Source organism: Canis aureus, chromosome 10 (genome assembly GCF_053574225.1).
Source record: "Canis aureus isolate CA01 chromosome 10, VMU_Caureus_v.1.0, whole genome shotgun sequence".
Taxonomy (NCBI): Eukaryota; Metazoa; Chordata; class Mammalia; order Carnivora; family Canidae; genus Canis; species Canis aureus.
This window is the reverse complement of record NC_135620.1, coordinates 30,655,766-30,682,962: the sequence shown is the minus strand read 5'-3', so window position 1 is coordinate 30,682,962 and position 27,197 is coordinate 30,655,766. Positions and strand designations below refer to the sequence as shown.

At 36.8% G+C, this 27,197-nt stretch overlaps 1 protein-coding gene across 38 annotated transcripts in view; it reads left to right on the top strand.

Moving 5' to 3' along the window:
- PTPRD (protein tyrosine phosphatase receptor type D) overlaps positions 1-27,197 on the top strand; it is a 2,191,141-nt gene that overhangs the window by 2,132,560 nt on the left and 31,384 nt on the right. For all 38 annotated transcript variants that reach the window (XM_077911920.1, XM_077911956.1, XM_077911938.1 and 35 more), the window contains 2 exons: positions 7,653-7,772; positions 8,305-8,459. In XM_077911920.1, the coding sequence (XP_077768046.1) occupies positions 7,653-7,772; positions 8,305-8,459 (275 nt within the window). The remainder of the gene's footprint in view (positions 1-7,652; positions 7,773-8,304; positions 8,460-27,197) is intronic.

Sequence of the window (27,197 nt, the reverse complement as noted above, 5' to 3'; positions counted from 1 at the left end):
TCTTTCTTTTCTACTTTGTTTCCCATCCTAAGGAATACAAGACAGAGGAAGTGTGGAAGCGTCATGCTTAGCAAATTCTTCAGCAGCCTTAATTAGTGTTACAAATTGGAACAGTTTAACCAAGGCTAAGGGATATCTGGCTTTGTCTTGGCCTCACCAGCTTGCCCTTACTTACTGCCCATGGTTGATGTTCACTGTCACTTCTGTTGTCTTGCAAGCTTTATAGTGGAACTTGAATCACCTAAAGTGCTATTAGTGTGGATTAGTGCTATAAATGTTGAGGATGAGGAGTGAAATTTTGACCCTCAACAAAGGGGGCATGACTTAAATTGTCATTCAGTGTGGGCCACATCAATTAGTGGTGTAAACAGAGTTAAAAGTGAGGAATTCTACACTTGGCTTCCAGATTAAATCCCATTTTCTGTTCTCAAATAGAAAATTATGCAACCAGTTGATGGTATCCATTGCTAGAGCAGATCAGATGTTTTGTGCATCATGACTTTAGTTTATCTTAGGTCATTGCACAGAAAATTCCCTGCTCCACTAAATTGTGTTGTTTGTGCTAATGAATGTCAAGGCCTAAGGCACTGGGATGCTGTTAACTACACTGTGTTAATAGTTTAGGGAGTTAGAATATAGAGGCTTGACATTGGATGGGTGGAGCACTTCTGACCTATTGATCATTCCCTCCACCACCAATGTCCTCCCCTGTCCTTGAATGTCACCTTAGTATATTTCCCCCAACAGAGAGTGTGGGGGAATTTGGTTCAAATTTGGTTGTGTGGCCAAGAGGGCAATTCTAGGCAAAGAAGGAGGTTCTGATAAAATGTTTTCTTGTTTTCTTGTAAAACACATCTTGAGATTCTTTTCAGATTGTGAGGTCCTTTTGGGTTAGAAGTTGGCAGACTCCTGTTGAAGATTATAAATGGCAGTGTTATTGTTTTCATTGTCGTTATCGGTTTTGGAAGGCCCAGCCTTGGCCAGCAGCAGACTAATTCTTGGCCCCTCTGGTTTGTCAAGGTTCGGTAAATTTAATGGAGAGCAAATGCTTTCCAAATGCCAGGTCTCTGTCCTTTTCCAAATAGAACTGGAAGCACCGAAGGCCTTGAACATTTAATTTCTCAAACTGCAGCCTAAAGCACTGCCTATCTAGGGCAACAGAAACTGCTTTTTCCTTAAGCAACTGTAGAAACAGCAGCACAAACATTGCCTTTGGAGTCTGCATGATGTATGGGATTGTTTTTGAAAAGTGGTGGATATTTAATGTAAATAGGACACTGGCAACAAAAAGAATGGTGCTCATATTGGCAACCTAAAGGATGTTTGGGTTCTTATCTAGCAAGTTCCACACTCTTGGTTTTCTCTAGTCAACAGACACAATGTCAGATAAAAGAGAAAGCCTTCCACCACTTTCTTACTGTGTTAGCTTCTTGGATTTTCTACCTTCTTTCCCTACCCCCATCTCCTCTGTTTAGAATGGCAGCCTACAGATTCTGGCCCAAAAGAAACATTCCTGTGAAAATGAATTAGAGGCATCATGGCCTAGGGAAAAGCTGAACTGGGAGGATGCAATTTTGCTCTTGGTGACATTGTACAAAGCCCATCTCATTGTCCACATTCGTGTGTATAGCACTCCCAAGCTGATGAGGTCGCTTCGAAAATCGTAAGAAGTGTGAATTAACTCTGTGTTTAGGCAAAGGTGAGGCTCAGCGGGTATGCAACAGTATAATTATACTGGTTGTTAAAATGCTAAAATGTATCAATACTACCGATATACAGAAATTATCTTTTCACTGAAACTTTAAGTTGCCTGATATATTGTTCAATGACAGTGACACAGGAGTGTTGCCAGGCCATAGGCAGCCACCGAGCGGATCCAAGCAGACACAGGGGTGATAGTATGGCTCTGTAGAGCACCCGCCTGCTTCCAGGTGTGATTCAGGCTGAGGTGCAAACTCTAAGGGCCACAGCTACATGGGAAGAGCTGACATTTAAGTACCACCTCGCCATGACAAAGGGGTACTTTATAGTGTTTTCCTCTGGTTACAACAGAGTGCCAGAAACTTGAGATATGATGACTGTCAATTTAATGGAGGGGGAGGAGGGAGTCATTAGAAAAGTTTAGTGCTTTTCTAAAAAAAACTGTATGAACTTCTGGCAGACACATTGTCCTAGTCTGTTCAGGCTGCTACAACCAAATGCCATAGACTGGATGGCTTCAAAATTATTTCTCCCAGTTCTGGAAACCAGGAAGTGTAAGATCAAGAAGCCAGCAGATTTTGGTATCTGGTGAAGCTCCACTTCCTCACTCACAAAAATCTCTCTTCCTGTTTTATCCTTACATGGTGGAAGGGGTGAGGGAGCTTCCAGAGTCTCTATTACAAGGCATGAAGCCTATTCATGAAGGCTCCACTCTAGACTTAATCACCTCCCAAAGGCTCAGCTCCTCATAATCAAACTAGGGATTAAATTTCAACCTATGAAGTTTGTTTGTTGTTGTTTTGGCAGGGGGGGAGGGGGACAAAAATATTTAGTCTAGAGCACACATCAAACAAAAGGAAATACCAATTTTTGAATTAATAAATGGTTCAGAAAGTGTTCAAATGGTTCAATGAACTGATAAGCAGTTTTATATGAATAATTTGGTTTATTTAGAGAATAAGATTTTTCATCTTTCCAGTTTTATTTATGAAAAGCTATCACTGCACTGGTGGTTAAATGCTTTAATATTACTCTCATTTCAGCTATTCTGTGTCCTTGATCTCCAGTACATAATGGTCAGCAAAGATAAAATGAAGAGGGGAAATACACAAACCAGACTACCCTTTTGCCATTTGAAAATAGATATGGCCAAATGTTAGTTGAGTGAAAAGAATGACATCGCTGAAAGAGAATAGAATCATCTCCATACTTATTTTTAGATAGTCAAATATTGAAGCTGGTCTTTAAAACTGCCAAGAAAAGATATTATAACCTATAAAAATAAACAGCTCAGCATATAATTTATCCATCCACTAAAACATATCCTCATAATTATCTGAAACTTCCTTTTATTATATCCTCCCTTACAGAATGTGTATTGACAAGGGCATATTAACATTTCCATATTCCCAATACCAACTTTGACTTGTATTATCTAATGTTAGCATACTTTCTAACTGCTCCTTATAGAAGGTTCCTCTGCCCAAACATAGTAGATACTAATTTTTCCAGTTAATTTCAGCAACAGTTATACTTTTCCATCTATCATTTACTGTTTATTCTAAGTTCTTCTTTGGCTAAATAATCTGGTCCTAGGTAAGATTTTCAAAGTACTCCACAAAGTACGTGGATTTTGCATTAGTGATGCTGGGACCCTTTGGAGGTATTTGGTTTGTTACCTTTGCAATTATGATGCTTCGCCATGCTGCCATGCTCAAGAAGTCTTTATTAAAATGAGAAGGTTTTGGTTTCAGAAAGTTTTGGGCAATTTAAAAATAAGCTAACGTAGACCACAGTGTAGTTGATTATAAAACTGGCTTCTAGTTTTTGAGTGTCTGTGGTGTTCCAGGCACTTCCAAGATAAGCCATATGGAAGTGAAAAGAGACTAGAAAGAAAACATTTCCCTGAAGCACAGTCAGCAGACCTACTGGATAAATCCTATCTCATATTTCCAGTGACAATTTTTATCTTTCCATCAATTTGCTTTTAATAGATTGCCATGAAAGAGGTGGTATGAATTAATTCCATAGCATACAGTTAGTGATGGTCAACTTGTTCTTTCCATAATTATGAAGAAATGAAGCTACCACATATGGGTAATCCCTTTGTAATAATAAAAATAAATATATCCCCCAAATTCAGACAGAAATATGAACTGTCTTATTTAGGTTAGGCTTCAAATTGAGTTACTGGGTGAGGTTCCTAAACCACAGCTTGGGTAGCATGTTCTGCTTCTCTCCTTTTTCACCACAGACACTAATACATTCCCTGCTCACATCTGACTAGGACCCAGGTAGAGCAAGGGAGTTACCTGGAAACCTCACATCTATGCTTTTGAAGAACCAGCAGATGTAAGCATACCTTTATATTTATTTAGCCAGTAAAGCTGATGGATTGGGGGTAAGAGGGCATCTCATTTCACTTTGATGCCCCCACAGTTGCTAAGACCTTGCCTCCCACCTCTCAACTCCTAAATACATGTCCACTGGGATTAATAACATGCTTCTTTTTTTCAATTTAGAATGATTACATTTTTATAATAACAACCATAAAAATCGAAAACACAATCTGAGAATTAATAATAGCTGTTGTCTGTTGAATGCCTGTTGGGTTTAGAGTTGCAGGTGCATGGTCTTTGAGCCTTATGATAGCCCTGTCATGCTGGAGATATTCTACCCATTTAACAGATGAGGCTGCTTTGGCCCTACAAATAAAGAAGCCATTACCTGGTCTCTAGTCAGATAGCCCAATCTTCTATGCTTCAGTCCTGGAGATCATTTGTAGTCAATCACTTCAGAATCAAATAGGAAAAGACAAGCATCAGTATTTTTATTCAGGAGCTACCGCCTTCTAGTTCTTAGATGCTCAGAGAGGAGCCTCCCACACTGGGCTCTGTGCACAAAGCCTAAAAGTAGTAACTCTAGAAATACCTTCCAGAGATTTTCTCCCAGGGAAGAAAAAAGGTTTACTATTGTCAAAGTAAAACATTTCAAGAAAGAGAATGGAGCAAGTTCATTTGTATTGGATAATTAGAAAAAAAAAATCATTTCTAACCATTCTCCTGTGCCCTTTTCCCCCCCTCACTACACTTCCCAATTACTTTCTAATGTTGAAATCAGAATTATTTGTTTAGTATATAGCTAAAAATGAAGGACTTAAAAGAATGTTGATAAATCTGAGCCTTTAAATGGATCCCTTAGAAAGCAGATGAAAGCGTAGGGGCTATTCAGAGAAGGAGGAGGAGAAAAGAGTGCCCAGGTACTTACTAGTGAAGGGAAGAGTACATTGCTGTAACTGTTTTGAGAAGCCTGGGGACAGCTTCTAATCCTGTTTCTGAGACCATATGTGTGCATGTGTAGATACATTCAAATATTTATTTTTTCATAAGCTCTCTTTGTAAAATATTTCTTGAGAGAAAACAGCAATGTTTAAATATATTTGCTTTAAAATATTGCTCCCAGTTTTTTGCTGTTGAATTTGAAACATTTTAGAGCAGGTTTGTGTGTGTGTGTGTGTGTGTGTAGTTTTGTTGTTGTTGTAAAAAGTAAGATTCAAATACATTATTTAAATTAGTACAAAAGCTTTCTTCTTCTTTAGCTGAAAATGTACACAACATTAACTCTTTATAGTAATATTTCCTGGTATTCTTTTTTCCTAAAGGAGCTAGAGTCTAAGTTAATAATAGTTGCAGTTGTAAACTTAATACTAGAACTATGAGAATAATTAGTGTAACTTCAGTTTTTCCTATATCTTACGTATGGGGTAGAGTTGTAGATGGAAAGTCGCTAAATAATGAAATGATTTTTCCAGAGGTCACATAAAAGCTGGCTTATGGTCTTTTCCTCCATTTCCTTTGTCTTATCTTATCTCGCCCAAAGGTCTGATGATAATCAATTCCCAGCTTTGAAATAAAATTGCATTGAATTTGGTTCAGTGCATCATACTGACCTCATAGATCATTTCATTGCATTAACCTGCTGTTTTTACATCTGTCATAGTGATACCTGTCCCTGTGGGATTTGATCTGTTGATTTTGATTTGAAAGGGTTGACATCCAGCTGAAATTGTTAAGTAATGAGTTGAGTTTCGCTCTTCATTTTTTTTTTAACTTAACACATTGCTGGCATCCTCTCAAATGCTGCAGTAAGAGGTCTCCAAAGTTACTTTTGTTCTTTGCAGTGAGACATCAACTTGACATCTATTTTATGGTTTAAAACAGTCCCTTTGGCATACTTTTTGTGATTTTCTTTTCGTCTGAATCGTGGCTACTGTTGGCTCTATTCAGGTGGTATCCTCTGTTAATTCCATCCAACATACAACTTATGTTTTAATGGATGGTCAGAGAACATACAGAGGCACTGAGTCAGGGTATTGCTACATCAATATTCTCCTGAAAGAGTATTGTCTTTCCCTTGTGTTATTGTTAGAAATAACAAGTAGAACATAGAAATATAAACACAGAAGAAAATATTATGCATCTACGGAACACGTAAGCATGTTTTTAAAAATCCTATTAAGACAAAAATTTCCCATCTTACTTGAATCATTTTTTGTTTTAATAAGTGATGTTTGTGTGGCCTCACCATTGAAATAAAAGCACGAGAGTCAAACCTTGTGAATTCAATGTCCACTTACTATATAACTGTACATTAAAGTGGTCTTCAACTTTTTATTGTCTAGAAAATTCGAGAATAAAATCTCTGCTTTTTTTTTTAGAAGGTTCAGGATCTAGATAGAAAGAGCCTGAATCCTTTGAGGAGCAGATGCTATGTCTATGAAAGAGAAAAATTATAGTATTATTCACAGAATGCTACTAATATTTATATTCAACATGAAAGTAAATAATTATCTACCAATTCTGTTCACTGGACCAAAAAATTCTAGTGTCTATGATAATAATGCCTCATTGCTTTTGTTTAAATCCAGATTATGACTTTTAAATCTTTCTTTCTCAACTACAAGGTATGTTTCCTAATATAAAATGGTATTAGATTTCTTTACCTAGAGAAATGCATTTCAGATAAGAATTACTCCCATCTTTTTCTTTCTTTTAATCTGAGGTAGAAAGGGTGAATATATTAGTATCTATGACCTTACTAGAAAATATACTGTTGTGTTTGTCATTTTTATTATGTTTTTTTAATGCCCACAGAACATAGTCAGTAATTTGAAACATATTCCAGACCGGAATTATTTTTCTGTTGCATGTTAAACTAATTGGCTTGAATACCTTTTATGTGTTTTTATTCAACTGCACGTAGAAATTGTAGATTATTTATCTGATATGAATGAATTTTAAATTATTTGAACTTTGCACTAGTGTATGACCCTCTGAGACCAGTTTCAAAGAACACACAGCTCTTTCTCCACTACACATTACAGATTTAATTTGTTTTGGATACAAATACCATTTATCTTGTATTTTTTACAATGCTGTGTTGTTTATTATACTTTGATAGCTTCACAAATTATTCTACTTTTATTTAAACAAGTATATTTGGAAATCATGATAGTTCAAGATGAACTAGCTTGTGCCTTTTAAACCTTGATGGATGAACACTGTCTCACTGTGTTGTTTAAATGGCTGAGCATAATCCTCCTGACGCGATTCATAACGTATATCCCAGAACAAATTTGTGTTTTCTTTTCAAGTACTCTAAAGTTTCAAATACCTCTTTCCTTATTTTACTCAGCAACAATCTGCAATTTATTTTTCTCCAGGAAAATTGAATCTGTTACTGCTTAGTATTCCTACCAGTTTGAAAAATGTGGTTTATATTGGCATCAGAGCAGTAATTTACATATATTGGGATAACAAGAATGCGTGCCAGAAAAAGATCAACATAAAATGAAATGCAAAAAAGCTGTTTTCCTTCAACAGCAACTCAGAGTGAAACTAATAGAGAAATTGATGAGCATCTGCCCTGAATGTGTCACTTGTTTCTTCTAGGTGAAGTGTGACCAGTATTGGCCTAGTAGAGGCACGGAAAGCCATGGACTGGTCCAAGTGACGCTGCTCGATACAGTGGAACTGGCCACGTACTGTGTGCGGACATTTGCACTTTACAAGGTTTGCCTTTTTTGTTTCTCTTTCTCTCTCCCTTTCCCCTTTCCATTATTTAAAGAAAGCATCCTTTGAGAAATCAAATATCTTAAGACTATACTTAAATCTTGATTCCACTGGCAACTCTGAAGAATGAAATAATTCTTCCATTACCACTCAGCAATTTTTCTCCTTGTCCAGTGATTTATCAGTAAATATGGAACTCTCACTCCGAACAGAAGTTTTGGCAAATGAAGAATAGATGAAGAAGAACTAGTTCTTTCTATAAAATATATCAGGAGCAGTCCTGGAAGCATTACATTTTACCTGCAAAATGTAATGCTTCTCAGCTAAGAATGTTTATCTTCCTGAGCATATAGTTATCATTTACAAATAGCTTGGCATTGATAACTCCAAAGAGTGCATCTTCCGAAAGGTCATGGGGGTAGGGTGAGAAATTCAGGTAGCACATTTTCATGTTACCTTTTCCATGTTACTACTCATCGTTACAGCCTGAGGGTAGGAATGCAGAATTTCATAGAGTCTTCCTACTTCACAGAATGGGTCAAGTGAGAAGAGAGAAGTAAGACAATTCCAGTTCACCGCCTGGCCTGATCACGGCGTTCCAGAACACCCCACACCTTTCCTAGCTTTCTTACGGAGAGTCAAAACCTGTAACCCTCCTGATGCGGGTCCCATGGTTGTGCACTGCAGGTAAGAACCTCTGAGAACATTTGTTTTTCTCATAGTCAGAAGGTTGGAGAGGAAACAGAAAGATCAATTGTTCCTCATTGGATATTCTCTTTCCAACTTCTTGATATTCTGGGAAAGTAGACCTCTTTATAAACAACATAGGTGGATTTTAGTCAAATGAGGCCTATACTGACATTCATAGAAAGCATTTGATAGAGATGAATATTCCACTCTGGAGATGATAGGCAACTATGGTTCATGCTGTTTTCTCTTTGGAGCAAAAATAAATAAATAGATAAGCACAAAATTAACTGTGCATATGGCATTAAACATATGAAACAGAAAAGAATCAAGAATCAATCTTATAATTTGGTTCAAGTTTCATCTTTGTGAGGAATATTCTTTAAAAGATGATAGATAGATGATAGATAGATAGATAGATAGATAGATAGATAGATAGATGAATTATTTGACAAGTTCTTGTGACCTGGGAAGATACAACCTTTTTTCTATTTATAGGAAAAAAATTGCTGAACAAAATAATACTATAAATATAAAAGGTTTTAAAGAAGGTGTCTTATTGCTTAAAGATACCTTCTACATATTAGTATGATCAAGTCACATATAGAAAATATACTAATTTGAGTCTTAAAAATTTATTTAATATGATATGAAGACTATATTTTAGAAGAATTTACTTTTTATACTTGGAAGTAATGAGTCTAGATTTCTTTTGAAATGTTTTATAATTTAGTGTTACTTTTTACTTAATTCTGACTAACATTCTATCACCACTCAGGTTCTACTATATATGTGTTTATATGTTTTTTAGTATTTAACTGTTTTTTACCAGTTCCTTAGTTCCTCTCTCAAATATCATTACTAACATATTATTAAAGATACCTAGTCAAGTTCTATATATCACAATATGAATGTATAGTTCATATAATCATAATAGTTATTTGTAAACTGGGTTATTCAAACATGAGAGAATATGATTTCTTTCACAGATGTGTAAAATGCAGTAGGTTAAGTATATTTAAAAAAAAGAAAGAAAACATCTATCATAAACCACTTCTATCATCACTTAATAGTATAACACTTTCACATCCTATATTATGCTTGAGCATAATACCCTGGATCCTAGAAATGACATCTGTTTTTACAAAAGATGGGGGCAAGAGATAGATCAGAATAAAAGCAACAAAATTCACTTAACTAACCCACGTTACAATGGTAATTGCTGAACAGTGGCCTAGCAGGATTTAAACAAGGAGATGTTTTATTTCTCTTCCCCAGCAATTTTTTCACAACTCAACTAATAACATCACAGTATATTTACAGAGTATTTTACAAATTCCGAAGCACTCTTCGATGCTTTATTCTGTTTGATGTTCTTAACAATATGTCAGATCAAGAGAAGAGAGCAGAAAAAGCTACAGGGTTTGGTTCAAATACTGAGAGTTAAGAAGCCAGACATAGTCCAGCTCATGTCTTAAAATCTAGTACTTATTGCTCTTAACCTGACACTATGTTGCAGTGTTTTGCATGATTCTGGAACACTAGAAATTATTTTTGTTTATTTGATAAAGGCTTTTGCATCATGACAGCAGGTTTCTGGTTCACCTGCCTGTTGTTTTCAGCACACACTAGTTTGACCAGCCTCTATACTGTTATACATACTTCTTTGCAGACCTCAAACAGCCATTGTGCCTGGTGACGTGGTGCCCCTGCTCAAGTTGATTATGAAGATCACACATGAAGTGTTTTCAGATGGATTTTGGTCTCAGGATAGGGAAACAGAAGTTTTGGCTCACTGAAGAAAGGTTTCCCTCATATTCCTAATGGCAAAAATTCAATTCACATGGATACATGCATTCATACATACAGAGATATATACACAAGCACATACACAAACACTGAGATATACATATATATAGATAGATAGAGATATACACATATCTATCTATCTGTAAAATACAAATAAAAATTAAAGAAACCTAACTTAGTAGTTTTCACAAGACATTGTATTTGCATTACCATTTGAAATATAGCATGTCCCCCCCTCTCAGAATATGTTTTCCAATCTTGTGAATTAAAGTGGAGGACCTGGGAAACTTGATTGAATGATTGATTGACTGATAATTTAAAAATGCAATTTATCTTCTGTTGATCATATACAAAGTGTAAGGCTTTATGCTAGATACTTAGTTGGATCCAAAAATCTTGCAGGCAAGTAGGAGAGATAAGATAGATATCTAAATGATATTTTGAGAAAATACATACACTCCTACACACACACACACACACACACACACACACACTACACAGAGCCCTATGTTATGTTAAGCCACCTGGACTCACTTCTAAGAGATACAGACAACTTTAGAGAAAACAAAGAAACAAAGATGAATGTGCAGAGCTAATAGCTGTTGACATTTGGAAGTGCCTGTGCCTGAGGCTCTGGAGAAGCTTTGTATTAAACAGAAAAGTAGATATATTGGTAGAAGAAATTTATTAGTGACTTTGAAACAATGAGGGAAAGATGCAGCATAAACTGAGCTCTGAGAAATGATCTGTGTTCAACCATAGGTTATCTCATGTGCCTGTGAGAAGTCTTAGCTGTTTTATTTAGGAGAGACCATGTCTGTACTGTTACCATGCAAAGCATCACGAATTCTTGACTTGGTCACAGTGTATGTTAAAATTTCAGGGCAGCTGGGGTGGGTGGCTCAGCGGTTTAGCGGTTTAGCGTACTGCCTTTAGCCGAGGGCCTGATCCTAGAGACCCAGGATTGAGTCCCACATCAGTCTCCCTGCATGGAGCCTGCTTCTCCCTCTGCCTGTGTCTCTGCCTCTCTCTCTCTCTCTCTCTCTCTCTCTCTCTGTGTGTGTGTGTGTGTCTCATGAATAAATAAAATAAAATAAAATTTCAGAGCACATTTTTTCTGAGGAGGTGGCAGAGAAAAGTCACTTCAGACGCGAAAGCTTGCGTGGGGCCACAAGAAATGCTAGTTGTTTTTTTTTTTTAAGATTTTATTTATTCATTTGAGAGAGAGTAAGCCAGAGCATAAGCAGAGGGGAGAGGTAGCAGCAGACTCCCCACCAAGCAGAGAGCCCAGTGTGGGGCTCTCCCCCAAGACCCTGGAATCATGACCTGAGCTGAAAACAGACACTTAGTTGATTAAGTCACCCAGGCACCCCTAGAAATTCTATTTTAGAAATCATCTCTAAGCAGGAAGAAACTTTGCAGAAAGCCACAATAGACATGTCACAAAGGGTTATTGATGACAGGTAACCATGATCATGTTGTAAATAATCACATGAATACTCTGGGATGTAAATACTGTATTTCATATTATGATTTCTTGTATGATGGCTTTGACTTTTTTCCCCTTCTGTCATGAAAAAGTAGTGACAAACTCAAACTCAAGCCTTCTGCCAAACAGATATGTGAGGATGGAGGAGGTTTTAAATGAAGTCTGGTAGTAGACCAAACAGAGGGAGGAGGGGGCAGAAAAAGAGAAGATGCACATTCCTCCAGTAGTTCTGTCTATTGATAAATGAGCCAGGACTAAAAAGAGCTACTGTGAGTAAAAGAAATTCCAATAGTCAGTAGCTAGATAGAGGTAGGAGGATAGCCTAGTGGTAACCACAGATAAAACCTTGCAAAGTCACAAAGGATAGGGTCTACCATGTTCCTAGAAGAATGGTTCTATGGGCATAGGAAGGAAGACCAGCTCAAACTAGCAGTCAGTTCATAAAGAGCATATAAACTCAGAGTTATATGAGTATAACTCATACTCATGAGTTTGCCTGGGTAAAATGCTGGATTGTTAGCTTATGGGTTGTGGGCCTTTGGGCAAGTTATTTCATATCTGCTGGCCTCTGTTTCTTCACCTGTAAATTAGTAATGCTCTCCATAACAATAAGAATTTCATGGAGATTAAATGAAATGATATAAAATGATAAAGCACTTAGAACACTGCATAGTATGTAGAAATATGAAATATCAAATTATTAGTATAGTAATTACTAAGTTTTAAAAGCTGTAAGAATATTTACAACTCAAGAGAAGATAACATTACCTTGGCTATAATCTATATGACTTGAGTCATGTATCCTATGAATAACCAGCTGGTAAAAATAGACAATTTTTAATTCCGTGGATTTTTAAAAAAATGTAGATGTTTTCCATTATGGTAATTCCATCAAATTTTCCCCTGTGACAGCACATTTTCTCATTTGCTGAGTTAGAATCATTTATAATAACAAATTTGTATTTGTGAAGACTTGAGAAACCATTGAACTCTTAAGATGATACTGTTAAGGATACATAATAGCTAATGTGATGGTTCTTGATGCCCTCAAGATGAAGTTTGAACCTAAGCATTGTGTTACTGGCCCTTTGTTGATCTAGCCTGATGTCTCCCTCATGCTTCATTGTTCACTCTTAGCTATTACCACTAGCTACATATTCCAAGTACTTTCATCTCTGGCTCTTGGTAAATATTTATCCACTCTAGAATTTCACCTATTCCCCTCTCTTGATTATGTTCAACCTTGTTTCCTAATCCATCTCAAGTAGCACTTGTCCTGTGTATTGCAAAGGCTGCAAACTAGCCTCAGATGGTTTTGTTGACATTTTTTTTTTTAATTTGAACTTGAATGCCTTTAACTGGGAAGCACTATCCAGTTTTCCAAACCTTCCCTATCCCTATTTTACATATTGCTCAACTCATCCATTTATAGGGATTGCTTCATATTGTAAACAACTGAGTTGAAATTATGGAGAATCCTTTAAAGCTCATTTCCCATTCCTCTTCCTGAAGAAAGAATTAAACACTATATTCTCTGAGTTCTTATAGAATAGGTTCACACATAGCATATTTAGCTGTATGTGTACAGATCACATATGCCTTGAAATCCCAGAGGGCATGTGCAATGAATTATGCACATTTGTAACTTACATCATACTTGGTGCTCAATAATTGCTTTCTGAAGTTAATTGAATTCCATGTGGTGTTTTAGAAATTTTTATAGAAACAGTAAGATAATTTCAGGGCTGGACTATTTGTTTGTTTAACATGAGACTGTATTTTTCTCTCTTTATATTTTATGGTATTGCTTATGAGAATTTAATTATTTTAAATTGCCTTTATTTTTCGTATACATACTTCTGAGTCCTTTTTTCTACAACTCTTTTATGTTCTTTCCTACGTGCTCTCCCTTCCATTATTAAATATAGACATAGCTCCCTGTTTTTTAGCCATAGTAATAGTTAAACATACTGAACCCTTAATCAACAGCAATTACTCTTTCTTCTCCACCGGAAATCTACCTAAGTGTTTTACATGTGTTAATGTTTTTTATACTGTCAGTTATCGTCAGAGGTAGAAACCTTATTTTCCCATTTTACACAAGAAGAAACAGACCAAGGAGGACCAACTTACTTGCCTCAGCTCATGCCACTACTGATAACGTAGCCACTGTGGCCCTAGGTTGCCTGTCCCTATTGACCAAGTGAGTTTTCTAACCTTTAGATCACTTGGTGTTCCTCACATCTACTTTTGACCACCCACTTTGAGGGCATTTCACTTTTTGAGCTTACTCTGATGACTTAGTCAGAATGAGCCATTCCTTTCTTTCTGACTCCACATCACAAGGCCATATTCTAGCCTTTATTTCACTCTTTCTGTATCAACGGTAATTGCTAGCATGTCTCTTCTACATCTTAATCGTTTTAGAATAATCACAGTAGCCACTCATTACTGAACCATCACTGTTATCAAAGTATCACTAAGCATTTAAGGGATCACTCATTTAATCCACAAAACGGTTCCGTTTTATTTGTGAGGAGCATTAAGCACAAGGAGGTTGTAAATTCAGCCCCTATATCAAAGTCCTTGACCTGTTTACTCATCATCATATCTATTTTATCTAGTTCTGACTTTTCTTGTTGCCGAGACTACCTTAGTTCCTTACACTTATCTCCCAAGTATATATTTGTTGACTGAATGATTGTCAGATGGGTATTTGCCATTACCACTTCACAGATATCTATGCAGTGCATGAATAGAGATATGCAGGATTTTTCTCCTTACTTAAAAAATCTATTTTTGAAAGAAACTAAAGGACACATCTTTCAAGTTATTTATTAAACTTAGGTTTTCATAGAGGTCATATGTTACATTTCCCCATATTGTTTCACTCTTCCTTTTAGAAAACAAAGAAGTTTTATTCCCTTTTCTCCCTTTTGAGCCCTCTTCTTTATGTTGTTTTGTAGAAGAATTTGTGGTTTATATTTTACTAGTACCAAAAGAATATGACAGCTGATTTGAATTTGCTTTTTGTTAAGAATGAATAAATTGGGGTGAAGCCATAATTTCACTATGTCAGTTATAAACCCTTGACCCATGACACAAACTTTGAGTCATGGTTAACCCCTTTTAGGATCAAGGGAATATATTATCTTTATATGAGAAATTTATTTGTGAATACAAGTGAAGGAAGGATAGATCAAGACCCCCTAAATCTGTTTTCTAAATGAAAAGATTTCAAGAACAGTAAAACAGTCCTCCTAAGGATAATTAAAGTCTGGTACATTATAGAATCAAACTGGTCTTTAAAACCAGAAGGAATTGGGGGCACCTGGGTGGCTCAGTCAGTTAAAAGGCTGCCTTCAGCTCAGGTCATGATGCTGGGGTTCTGGGATTGAACCCCAAATCAGACTCCTTGCTCAGCAGGGAGTCTGCTTCTCCCTCTGCCTCTGCCCCTCCCCCTACTTCCATTCGCTTGCTCTCTCACACACAAATAAATAAACAAAAACTTAAAAAAAAAATAAAACCCTGAAAAATAGGAACTGAGGGATAGATGTAGATCAATAATGTTTTGGAAGCATCAGTGGACTACCAAGGTGGTTGGATAAAAAAATCAAATGAAAATTTGGGTTTAGAAAGATTCCTAAGATCCAATCTTGATAATTCTTTTTTACTTTATAGGTAAAAGCACAACCAAGAAACTACTTAGATCATATTTATAACATAACCATTTACTTCTAACATCAAACCAATATTGACAAAAATAGCCTTTTCAAGGTAAAAAGAGTTTGGGAACATGTTGCATATGATCATAAAACTAAGAAACCTTGTGATCCAAAGGAGTTAAGAAATCTATGGAAAATTATTTAATGCATTTTAACCATTCATTCTAAATTCCATCCTTTATTTTCCCCAATGTTCCATTCAAATATCTTTAGATCAAAGACCACAAGTATTGCCAAAATATGTGATAGTTTTGAGATGCTGACAAATGCAAACCATAGACCCATATTTTCCTTAAACCTGGGATTCATTTTCATGTATAAGTTAAGTAATAAGAGAAGCTAGCATTCTAGAGATGAAAGACTGGTTTGTTAAAAATATCAATAACTCTCGATAAGAAAATGGATAGAATATACAAATTTTGTCCTTATTTATGGAAACATTTTAAGGTGAGAATACATAATTATACCACATTGAAACTATTGTGTAGATTTTGTTCTTATAAACTAATAAGTGTGTGTACAGAGAAAATTCCTAATTTATGAAACAACATGGTGATATAAATCAGGAGGTCATATCTTCAATACTTTGATGGCACAATCCTATAAAAGAAAAATGCCTTACTTGCGCTGAAATAGTTTAAAAGTAATTGAACCCAAGGAAAACATTAAAAGGAATTGCGTAATGGCTCCAATAGCTGTGAAATACAAGACTCACACTGAAGGTGTTTGGGGTGCTGAGGGGAGCATTCTGGGTACCTGATGAAATGGAAATTTTTTTTGAAAAGACATAGATATAAAGGCAATAGAGGAGAGGTGAGGCCAGTATCATAAGAAACAATTAATGCCCATGTCAGATATCAGGGGTAGGTCCTTGCAAGGGCACCTGGGAAACTATCACCTTTCCATCCCATGTCATGCCCAAGAAGAGCAACAAAATTACTTTTGTGTAAGTGGCCATTGATGGAGCATTTTTCCATCATCTATTTGACTTAATCTTTACAACAAAAATAGTAGGGGTGTATCATTACCATCCCCACACTACAGATAAGGAAATTGAGACTCTGAGAAGTTAAGTGACTTACTGAAGACCACATACCCCATTAGTAAATAGAAAGTCTGGCTGAGAACCCATGTTTCAGAATTCAGGGTCCTCTCCTCTTTGTCTATACCATACTGCCATTTTCTATTTTTCCCAATTTATGTCATACAAATTAGAACAGAACTATCCCCAGTCCACAAGAGAGATGGCTTTGAGCAGATCCAAAACCCGCTTTGGGGGCAACATTAAATGGTTGAAAATCAGTTGAAATCATCTTACTAGAGTTCAAATCACAGCTGCACTGTCCACCGCAACTTACTTAACCTTTCTAAGCCTCAATTTCCTGATCAATAAGATGGGGATAACAGTAGTATGTCCCTCACAATATTGTGTATAAAGATTAAATAAGATGGTATGTGTAAAATGATAATTAGCCAGGTACCTGCCACAGAGAATAAGTCATAAATGGTCTGTACTAATAGATTTTTTTGTAATCATTGTTTACCCCCACATAAAATATGTGCTTATTTAAATTGGTTCTCTTACTATCAAACAACAAAGAACGTCATCACATTTTTCTAAAATGTGAGTTTGACTTCTATGTAATTTGTAAGTTAGAGAAATAGAAAAGGCATGGGTGTGTATATACATATATTAACCTAGATGAGTGGCAACCATTTGACACTTTAAAAACACGTATTTACTACATGTAGTAATTATTTCATTGCACTATAAAACTCTTGTTATAATAAATTATTACTGTAAGACTAGCTTTTTCAACCTCAACACCATTGATATTTGGGTCATATAATTTTGCTGTGGGAGACTGCCCTGTGCATTGAATGCTATTTCTCAGCATCCCTGCCAGTAGCATGCCCCAAGGATTGTGACAATCAAAAATGCCCTCAGACATGCCAAATGTCCTCTTGGGAACAAATTCACCCTTAGTTGAGAACCATTGCTATATGGCAGCAAAACTAATCTATGATTGTGCAGAATGTATGCATCCAAATGATAGCCCACGTCAAAGCCTTAAAGCTTGAAAATACTTGTTTGAATGGCCTCTTCATTTTAAACATTGGGAGGACTTCTTTACGAGACTAACTTGAAGAATCACTTTTTAGAGTATACAGTGAGCTAGGCTCATTACTTGAAAAATTAGCCAATAGCATCCCCTACCTTGGCCACCAGCAAATCAAAGACTTGCCTCTACATGTCTCTTGGCACTTAAAAAAGCAAATAAATAAATAATCCACCTTCAAGGACGAAGATGTGCTACCATTAGGGAATTCAAAAGAATGGGTGACAGGCTCTTAACTCTACTGCCAAAAAGAGTTCCAAAAATACTTTTGCACCATTGCAGCAAATTAATGCAACAGTAATAAATCTTCAGCCTCCCAAGGTGGCTGCTTCTAAGGGCCATGATATTTGGAACTGACAAGTGCTGGTTTGTTACTGGTTTTTTGTTTGTTTGTTTGTTTTACTAGGGTATTGGTCACATTGCTTCATACTCATACTTGGTATGGACATCTAGCATTCTGGAAGTTCAAAATAAGAAGCCCTAGGAATGCCTTTAAGTGGCATAAGACTTAGTGGCTGTCCCCTTTTTAAGTGTCTGGTGGAAGCCAAAGAAAAGATTAGATGGATGTAAGACAAGTGAGACATAATGCAAACCCCCTGCCCAAACGTAAAGGTCCCCCAAATCCCTTGCTCTTTGATTTTGAGGGTGGATATATATATTTTGGGGCAGCACACTCTATTTTTAAATCAAAGATTTTATTTTAAAGATTTGTATTTATTTATTCATGAGAGACACACACACAGAAAGAGAGAGAGAGAGAGAGAGAGAGAGAGGCAGAGACACAGGCAAAGGGAGAATCAAGCTCCATGCTGGGAGCCTGACATGGAACTCGATCCCAGGTCTCCAGGATTGGGCCCTGGCCTGAAGGTGGCACTAAACCGCAGAGCCACCCGGGCTACCCTCAAAAATCTTATTGTAGATAAGTTTCTTGTGAAATAATTAAACACTTTTCATTTTTTTTGTAGTCCTTCTTCCAAAGAGTCTCTTTCTCTCTTTCTCCATCCCATCTCCCTTCATACCTTTCCCACTCCCAAAAAAATCCTCTTCATCTTTCAGTCCACCAAGAGAGTGTCAATGATTAAGACTTTCATTGATCTACAGTGGTATTTGTAGAGTTTATGGTTTATGATATACCTAAATGGACTAGATGAGATGGGGCAGGGTTAACTATAGCTCTTCTGTTCTGATAATAAAAGCTAACTGGCTACTTGTTCAAATTCCTTTTTAATGCTTGAAAAGAAAAGAATTTGGGAATTATGATCTATTTGAGAAAGTATGTCTTTTCCATTTATCTGGTTTTGTTCATTTGTCTCAGATTGGTTTGGTTTTGAGCATTGAATCTAACAAAAAAATGTAACCATATTTCTGTTTCTGATACATCTATGTGCCTTTGGAATTGGGGACCTTTCTGAAATGGAGGGTATGGTAATCAGTTTACCACCACTGCTTACAAATACCACCCCAAATTTACTGGCTTAAAACCACCACAATCTGCTATTTCTCACAATTCTGTGAGTTGACTTGGGGCCAGGCAGTGGTCTTCTGCTGGTCTCTCCTGAGCTATCCTTTGCAGCCAACTGGAGGGCCTGGGAAAGCTAGCCTGACCCCTCACCATGACTTTGAATCCTGGTCTGTTGGCCTCAGAGTTCTGGTGATCAAAGAAGCTTATGAGGCCTTTTGAGGGCAAACCTTGGAAGTCATACATCATCACTTTCACCACATTCTTTTTTGCTCAAAGCAAGGCAGGGACCAGTTCAGAATCAAGACGTAATGAAACAGACACCACTTCATGATGAGAGAAGCAACAAATGGTGTGTGACTTCATTGATCCCAGCAATGAGTTCTACATCAATGAACCCTATTTACTGGAGGCATGGAGCTCTTCTCTCCACCCTGGCCAGCCTGGGCTAAGTCCACAGTAAATGTTCCTCCTAAAGAACAAAACCCCCAGGCCCACCCTAAAATACAGAGAATTTTTGTTGAAATATGAAATAAGTTTTTAAAAAGTAGAGGAAAAGTCTAAGTAATTCGTTTTGTAACTGCTACCTGATTCTTTTTCTGAAATAACACCTTCTGTGGTAGGAGAAAATTTATACTCTTTGACCCCTTTTCACCCTATCAAAAATATTTTCTTTACATCTTCCTGTAATTTAGGAATTATTAGAGTTGATAGGCTTCTTTTTAAACTCAAAAGTTCGAGGAATATGATTCATATACAGTGAATCATGGACCTAGAAGAGACACCTCAAGCTTCCCAGACACGCCCTCTTCCCTCTCTCTCTCTCTCTTTTCTTTTCCATTTCTGCCTTCTTCCTTTCTACCTCCCCATGTCTCCTTCCCTTTCTGCTCTATCTCTTTAATTTCAGAGATAAGAAAATAAAATGAGGCCCAAGGAGGTTGACAGCTTTCCCATAGACTCTTCCTGGACTCAAGTCTTCTGTTGTCCAATATGTTTCCCACTGCATTATGATCCTTTTAAGTTTGGTCCAATTAATTTGATTAAGGAGTCCCTGGGATGTTTGGGTCGCTCAGTGGTTGAGCATCTGCCTTTCACTCAGGGAATGATCCCAGGAGTTCTAGGATCAAGTCCTTCATCGGGCTCCCTATGGGGAGCCTGCTTCTCCCTCTGCCTATGCTCTGCCTCTCTCTGTGTGTCTCTCATGAATAAATAAATAAAACATTTTTTTTTTAAAAAAAGGAGTCCCTTAACATTTTCTACCTTAATTAGGAAAATAGCCAGGAAGCACCTATATAACAGGAGGGACACATTATATTTGAAACTAAGATGGTCATAATAGGTAATTTTGATGCAAGGAGCCAATTAAGTGTCACAGATCTTTAAGACCATGACTAAAAGAAGAGCTGAGGGATAGTTGAGTAGTAGCCTGAATGTGCTGAGCACCTAGGTGGTCAGTAAGACCAGGGCAGCAGAAAATGATAGAGGACTGCCAGAATGTGTTAGAGATAAATTCCTCTTGCTTTGCAGTAGTGCCTGGAGCCTTGATGGTGAAAACCACTCAGGCCACTAAAAATGACTTAACATGCTGTCTTGGCAGCCCTGCCTTGGTTCGGACTGGCAGCCTTTTGTATCTGCTGCTCCATTGGAGTTCCATCCTGGCTGTGCTATGGCTGTAGTGTGAGCTTTTCAGTGGCCATATGCCTGGGAGGCTCATCATCCACAATTTCCTCATCCCAGACTCCAGCCAAGTGCAGCAGATGCTATTGTTACCTCTTCTATTGAATAAAGTAGGAAGCAAAGAGAGAAAGAAATTTGTCAATATTGTTTTTCTGCTGGAATCGAAATAAAAACTGTGTGTGGTATATTGTCTGATAGCAACCCACGTGCCAAATCCCCATTTTGTGTAATACACTTATATAAGATAAGAATCTGCCCCTATATTTCTTAACATAATGCAAATGACCTTCTTCATTCTACTGTAAATATGTTACAATTATAGCTATTCGGGCTTCTCAATTTGGATTTGTGCTTTTCCTTGCACTTGGAAACCCTTTGCTTCTGCCCATGCCATCTGCTGGAATCACTTATATTTCTTTCACACACTCACAGTGTTTGTTATATGCCCTAAATCTAGCTGTACAAAACTCAAATCTTTTATGTAGATAAACAAATGTTTAGCAAGTATTTTTAAATACTTTGCCTTGATAAATAGCATTATTAAGGTACATTTGTGCTTCTAAAGTACAGCTGCTGAGAGAATTTCTCACAGAACTGTATGAAGTAACACCAAAATCAGAAGAGAATCTTGAAATAAATGCCTGCATATATAAATAGTTTCTGCGCTGAAGAAAACTAAATGATGATAAGTTAAGCAAACAGAAAGTCTCTTTTTGGCATAGAACATAGTTGAGTGGGGGTGGAAAGAGGTCTTAAGACTCCTGAGCCACGGGACCCGTCCCTGTCATGTTATCTTATGAAACCCTTTCAGCCCAAATAGGACACTGATGACCTTGCAGGGTCCTGTTGATTTCTGCTGTGCTGCTCTCACAGCCTTGCTAGGGGCACCATGAGTTTCCTTCACAGAACAAGAGAAGAAAAGTGAAACCATAAGTGTCACCCAAAAACACACGTCCTTTTGCCAATCTGTAAATTAAGAAAGCAGAAGAAAAGTCCGTTTAATGTCTTCCGGAATCTCTCCCCAATTTTTGGCCATCATCACCTTTTTAAAAGTTTCCTGAATTTTTTTTTTCTTTTGGATCTGTAACTGTCCTCAGATTTGTTTGTAAGAGATGCAGGTCGGAATGCCTTTTTCTATCTATACTTTTTCACCTCACTGCCATGGTCTCTAGCCTAAAGAACAGGGCTAAGTGGGGAGCCTCCTCTTGCCACTGAGGCTAGGCAGTTGACATGATTTGACCTACTCATTGCCTGATACAGACTGAGAATGCTGGGTTCTTTCTTTCTTTCTTTCTTTCTTTCTTTCTTTCTTTCTTTCTTTCTTCCTTCCTTCCTTTTTCTTTCTTTCTTTCTCTTTCTTTCTTTCTTTCTTTCTTTCTTTCTTTATTTCTTTCTTTTTACACTATGCTTTGAGTACTAAGCTCAATTTTAATACTACATGGAAATATAGAAGTCAAATATACAAAAGATGCAACCTCAGTAGGTCACAGTACAAAGCCCCTAAATTTTATCAAGACCCAAAATTGTTAGATTGGACAAAGGAGGACCATGGATTGTCTCAACATATGAGGCATGTTTCACATATGTCTTAGAGCTTCCTGGAGCAGTTCATACATAGTAAGGATTTTAAAAATGCAAGGTAAGAAGTGAAGCTCGTAGATCTTTTACTATAAGGGTATACTAATAAGAACTACTCAGAGTTCCATGGCTTTCACTCCATATTTGGCTTTCAAGCTAAGAAAGGAAAATTACACATCTAGGAAAATAAGAGATATCGGACTGCCCTAAAACTATGAGATCTTGTGCAAATCACTTGCCTGCCTGAGTATCTATTCCTCTAGAAAGGTAAAGAACAATCTGGTCATTTGCCAAAGGCATCTTTTCTACATGGGAAAACTGCATAAAATTTGGTAGATTAAATGGTTCTTGATGATGATGATGATGGTGCTTAGGAATTTTGGTTTTGTAGAAGCCACAATAAGTTTTCTTTCTTAAAAAAAAATATTTTATTTATTCATGAGAGACACAGAGAGAGACAGAGACACAGGCAGAGGGAGAGCAGGGTCCCTGCAGGGAGCCCGATGTGGGACTCTATCCCAGACCCCAGGATCACGCCCTGAGCCAAAGGCAGATGCTCAACTGCTGAGCCACCCAGGTGTCCTCCATAATAAGTTTTCTCTACCTTCAAATTCAGTCCCAACTTGGGTTCACAGGTGATCAGTGAAAAACAAGTACTGTATGATCTCTCATAGGTGGAATCTAACACACACACACACACAAAGGGGAAAAAAAAAAAAAAAGCTCCTAGATACAGAAAATACATTGATGGTTGCCAGAAACTAAAGGTGGAGGGGGGTAGGAGAAATGAGCAAAGGGGTTTGATAAAATGAAAAACAAATAATAATTAATCAGTTAAAAGTCTTACTTTGTCAACTGTAACCCAGTTCAAATTCTAATCATTTGGGCAAAGAGTTTTGCTGCGTCTGGACTCTTGCTTATTACTTTCATTTGAAAAACCATAACCAATCACGTTTAAACCACAAAATTCATTTTAACCTATGGTTAACATTTCATCCCTCTTTTATGTGTCTGGAAATGATTGACTTGGCTTCAGATTATTTCCTCTGATGTACTACAGCCTGAAATTCACTTGTTATCTTGGTTCAATTAAACTCAAACTTACTGATTTGTAGGGCACGACAGTAAAGCCACAAGCTTAGCAATACCTTTTCCAGAATTCAGTAAGAAGCTCTCTGAATGTAGTCAGTTATAAGAGCTATGTATGTATGCCTTTGTTGTTATGCTTCTATTTCCTAAAGGTTTAGGAATAAACTCATTTTAAAAATTTGAAATGATAATTCTGCATGTAAGTCATTTTCAGAGTGAATCTTCATGGCGTACATAACATGCAATGGTACAGAAGTTCCTGAGGTGAACATCATACCTTTTTGTGAATTATGCCTATATTTCCATATAGATCACCTCATCAAGTAGCACTTTTGGAATTATCACGAATGTCCACAGTTGCTTTTTAAAGCTGCATTGTATCACAGTTCGGCTATGACATGGGAAACTTAGGTCCAATCTTAGCTATTGGAACTTGGTTAATGGTTCTAAACAACATCTCCTTTGTTATTTCCCTCCTGAGGGACCCTGCACTTGGAAAGAGTTTTATTTTAGGGAGAAAAAATAGTCCGTTTTTCCTGAATTTTTTAGTGTAACATTTCAAACATACTCGAGTGTAGAGAGAGTGTATAATGAACCCCTAAGCACCCATCACCCGGCTTTATATCAGCATTTCAAGCATTGTTTATTAAATGACAGTTCATTTTTTATTTTTAAAAAGAAGCTTATTACATAACTGCCATTCAATGTGTGAGATGATAATAATGGGCAACCTTTTCTCAGGTAAATGTTCAATTTCCATGGGCATACTTAATATAAAAGGCACTCCTTACTGCTTGCTCAGCTCCCAGGGAAGGATGCCTGGACTCTATCTCCTGTGCCACTATCCTTTTACACTGCTTCTCTAAGTCTGAAGTCTTAACAGCATCAAGATTTTGTATCATAATTATTGAAGTATGATTAACATACAGTGTAATTTTAGTTTCAGATGGACAACATGGTGATGTAACAATTCTAGATTTTATTCAGTGCTCCCCACAGTGGATCTAGTCATCATCTCTAACTAGACGTCATTTCTACAATCTTTTTGACCATATTCCCTATGGCATACCTTTCATCTCCATGACTTAACATATTTTGGAACTGGAAATTTGTACCTTTTCTTTCTTATCTATTTCACCCATGTTCCCATCCACCTACCTTTTGGCTACCACCTATTTGTTCTCTGTATTTAAGAGTCTGTGTTTTGTTTTGTTTTGTTTTGTTTTGAGGGGGGGTTGTCTTTTTTTCTTTGTTCATTTGTCTTTTTTCTTTAATTCCACATATGAGTGAAATCTTATGGTATTTGTCTTTCTCTGTTTGACTTATTTCACTTAATTATACCCTCAAGGTCCATCCATGTTGTTGCAAATGGCAAAATCTCATTCTTTTTTATGGCTCAGTAATATTCCAGTTTGTGTGTGGCCTCTTTATCCATTCATCAATGGACAATTGGGTTGCTTCCATATGGCTATTGTAAATAATGCTGCAAGAAACATAGGGGGTACATATATCTTTTCAAATTCGTGTTTTTCTTTTCATTGGGTAAATACCCAGTGGTGGAATTACTGGATCACATGATATTTCTATTTTTAATTTTTTTTAAGATTTTATTTATTTATTCATGAGAGACACAGAGAGAGAGAGAGAGAGAGAGAGAGAGAGAGAGAGGCAGAGTCACAGGCAGAGGGAGAAGCAGGCTCCATGCAGGGAGCCCGACATGGGACTCGATCCTGGATCTCCAGGATCAGGCCCTGGGCTGAAGGCAGCGCTAAACTGCCGAGCCACCCGGGCTGCCCTAATTTTTTGAGGAAGCTCCACACTGTTTCCCACAGTAGCTACACCATTTGCATTCCATGCACAAGGGTTCCTTTTTCTCCATATCACTTTTTCTCCACTAACACTTGTCATTTCCTATCTTTTTGATTCTTGCCGTTCTGACAGGTATAAAGTGATTTCTCATTGATACTTTGATTTGGATTTCCCAGTGATTAGTGATATTGAGCATTTTTTCATATGTCTGTTGGCCATGTGGTTGTGTTCTTTGGAAAAATGTCTACTCAGGTCTTCAGTTCATTTTTAATTGGATCATTATTGCTTTTGGGGAGGAGTTGAGTGGTAAAAGTTCTTTATATATTTTGAATGTTAACCTCTTATCAGATATATCATTTGCAAACGTCTTCCCCATTCAGCAGGTTGCTTTTTTGTTCTGTGGATGGTTTCCTTCACTGTTCAAGTTTCTTATTTTGATATAGTCTCAATAGTTTATTTTTGTTTTTGCTTCCCATATCTCAGGAGACATATCTAGAAAAATGTGTTTATATCTGATGTCAGAGATTTTACTGCCTATTTTTTTCTTCTAGGACTTTTGTGGTTTCAAGTCTTTAATCCATTTTTAGTTCATTTTTGTGTTTGGTGTAAGAAAAGTAGCCCAACTTTCTCCTTTTGCACATACCTGTACAGTTTTTCCAGCTACCATTTGTTGAAGAGACTATCTTCTTCTGTAAATCTTTGCCTCTTTTGTCATAGATTAATTGACCATATAAATGTGGGTTTATTTCTTGGCTCTCTGTTCTGTTCCATTGGTCTATGTGTCTAATTTTGTGCCAGATAATACTGTTATCTGTGAACAACAGATAATTCTGTTTTGATTACTACAGCTTTATAGTATATCTTGAAACCTAGAATTGTGATACGACCCCACCAGCTTTGTTCTTTTTTTCTCAAGATTGCTTTGACTATCTGGTTCTATACAAATTGTAATATAATTTGTTCTAGTTCTGTGAAAAATGCTGTTGGTATTTTGATAGAAATTGTGTTGAATCTGTAGATTGCTTTAGGCAGAGTGGACATTTTAATAATACCAGTTCTTTTAATCCATGAGTAGGCATATCTTTCCATTAATAGCATCAAGTTTTAAAATGGTTCCAGACTATTCAAAACACCTCCCTCTCTGGAGAGCTTGTTTCCAAAGCAGTACTTAGCAAACTTTGACTTACAGACAGCTACTTTTTATTCAATGCATTTATTTTAAAATTAAATGTTATTATTTAAAGGCTCAGTTCATCAGAGGCCCACCACTGTTATTTAACATCCAATGCTTCACACTCCCCTGCTTAAAGCTTCCTTATTTTAATCTGTGAAAGTAAAGCTGAATTCAGAAATTACTAGCTACTTGATTTAGAAAAAAAGAGAACAAAAGAGAAATAAAAATAACAATTTTGCAAATCAAAATATTGAGCATTTCCTAAACAATTATTGGTACACATAGTCTGATGAATGATTTTCATACCCATTCTATGCTCTGCAAGAAATGTGGAAACAGAATTCAGGATGTCTTATTAATTAATGTTTGTGAACACCATGTCCTCAGTTGTTAATAGATGCTATGTGAGGAGTTTTTTCTATCTTCAAGTAAGTATGGCTTAAACTAAGTTAAATTACCTTACAACAGAGTTCCTCAATCCTATAGAGTACTCATTTCTATCGTGAGCTTTCAAGAGGGAATTTCTGAAACTTATTTAAACACAGATCTCTACTGCCTTCCCCCACCTTGGCATTCATTTTTGTTTTTAAGTTTTTATTCAAATTCCAGTTAGTTAACACACAGTGTAGTATTAGTTTTAAGTGTACAACATAGTGATTCAACATGTCCATACAAAACCCAGTGGTCATCATGACAAGTGTACTCCCTAATCCTCATTGCCTATTTCACCCATGCACCACCCACCCCACCACACCTATGCTCCCCTCTGGTAACCATAAGTTTATTTTCTATAGTTAAGAGCCTGTTTC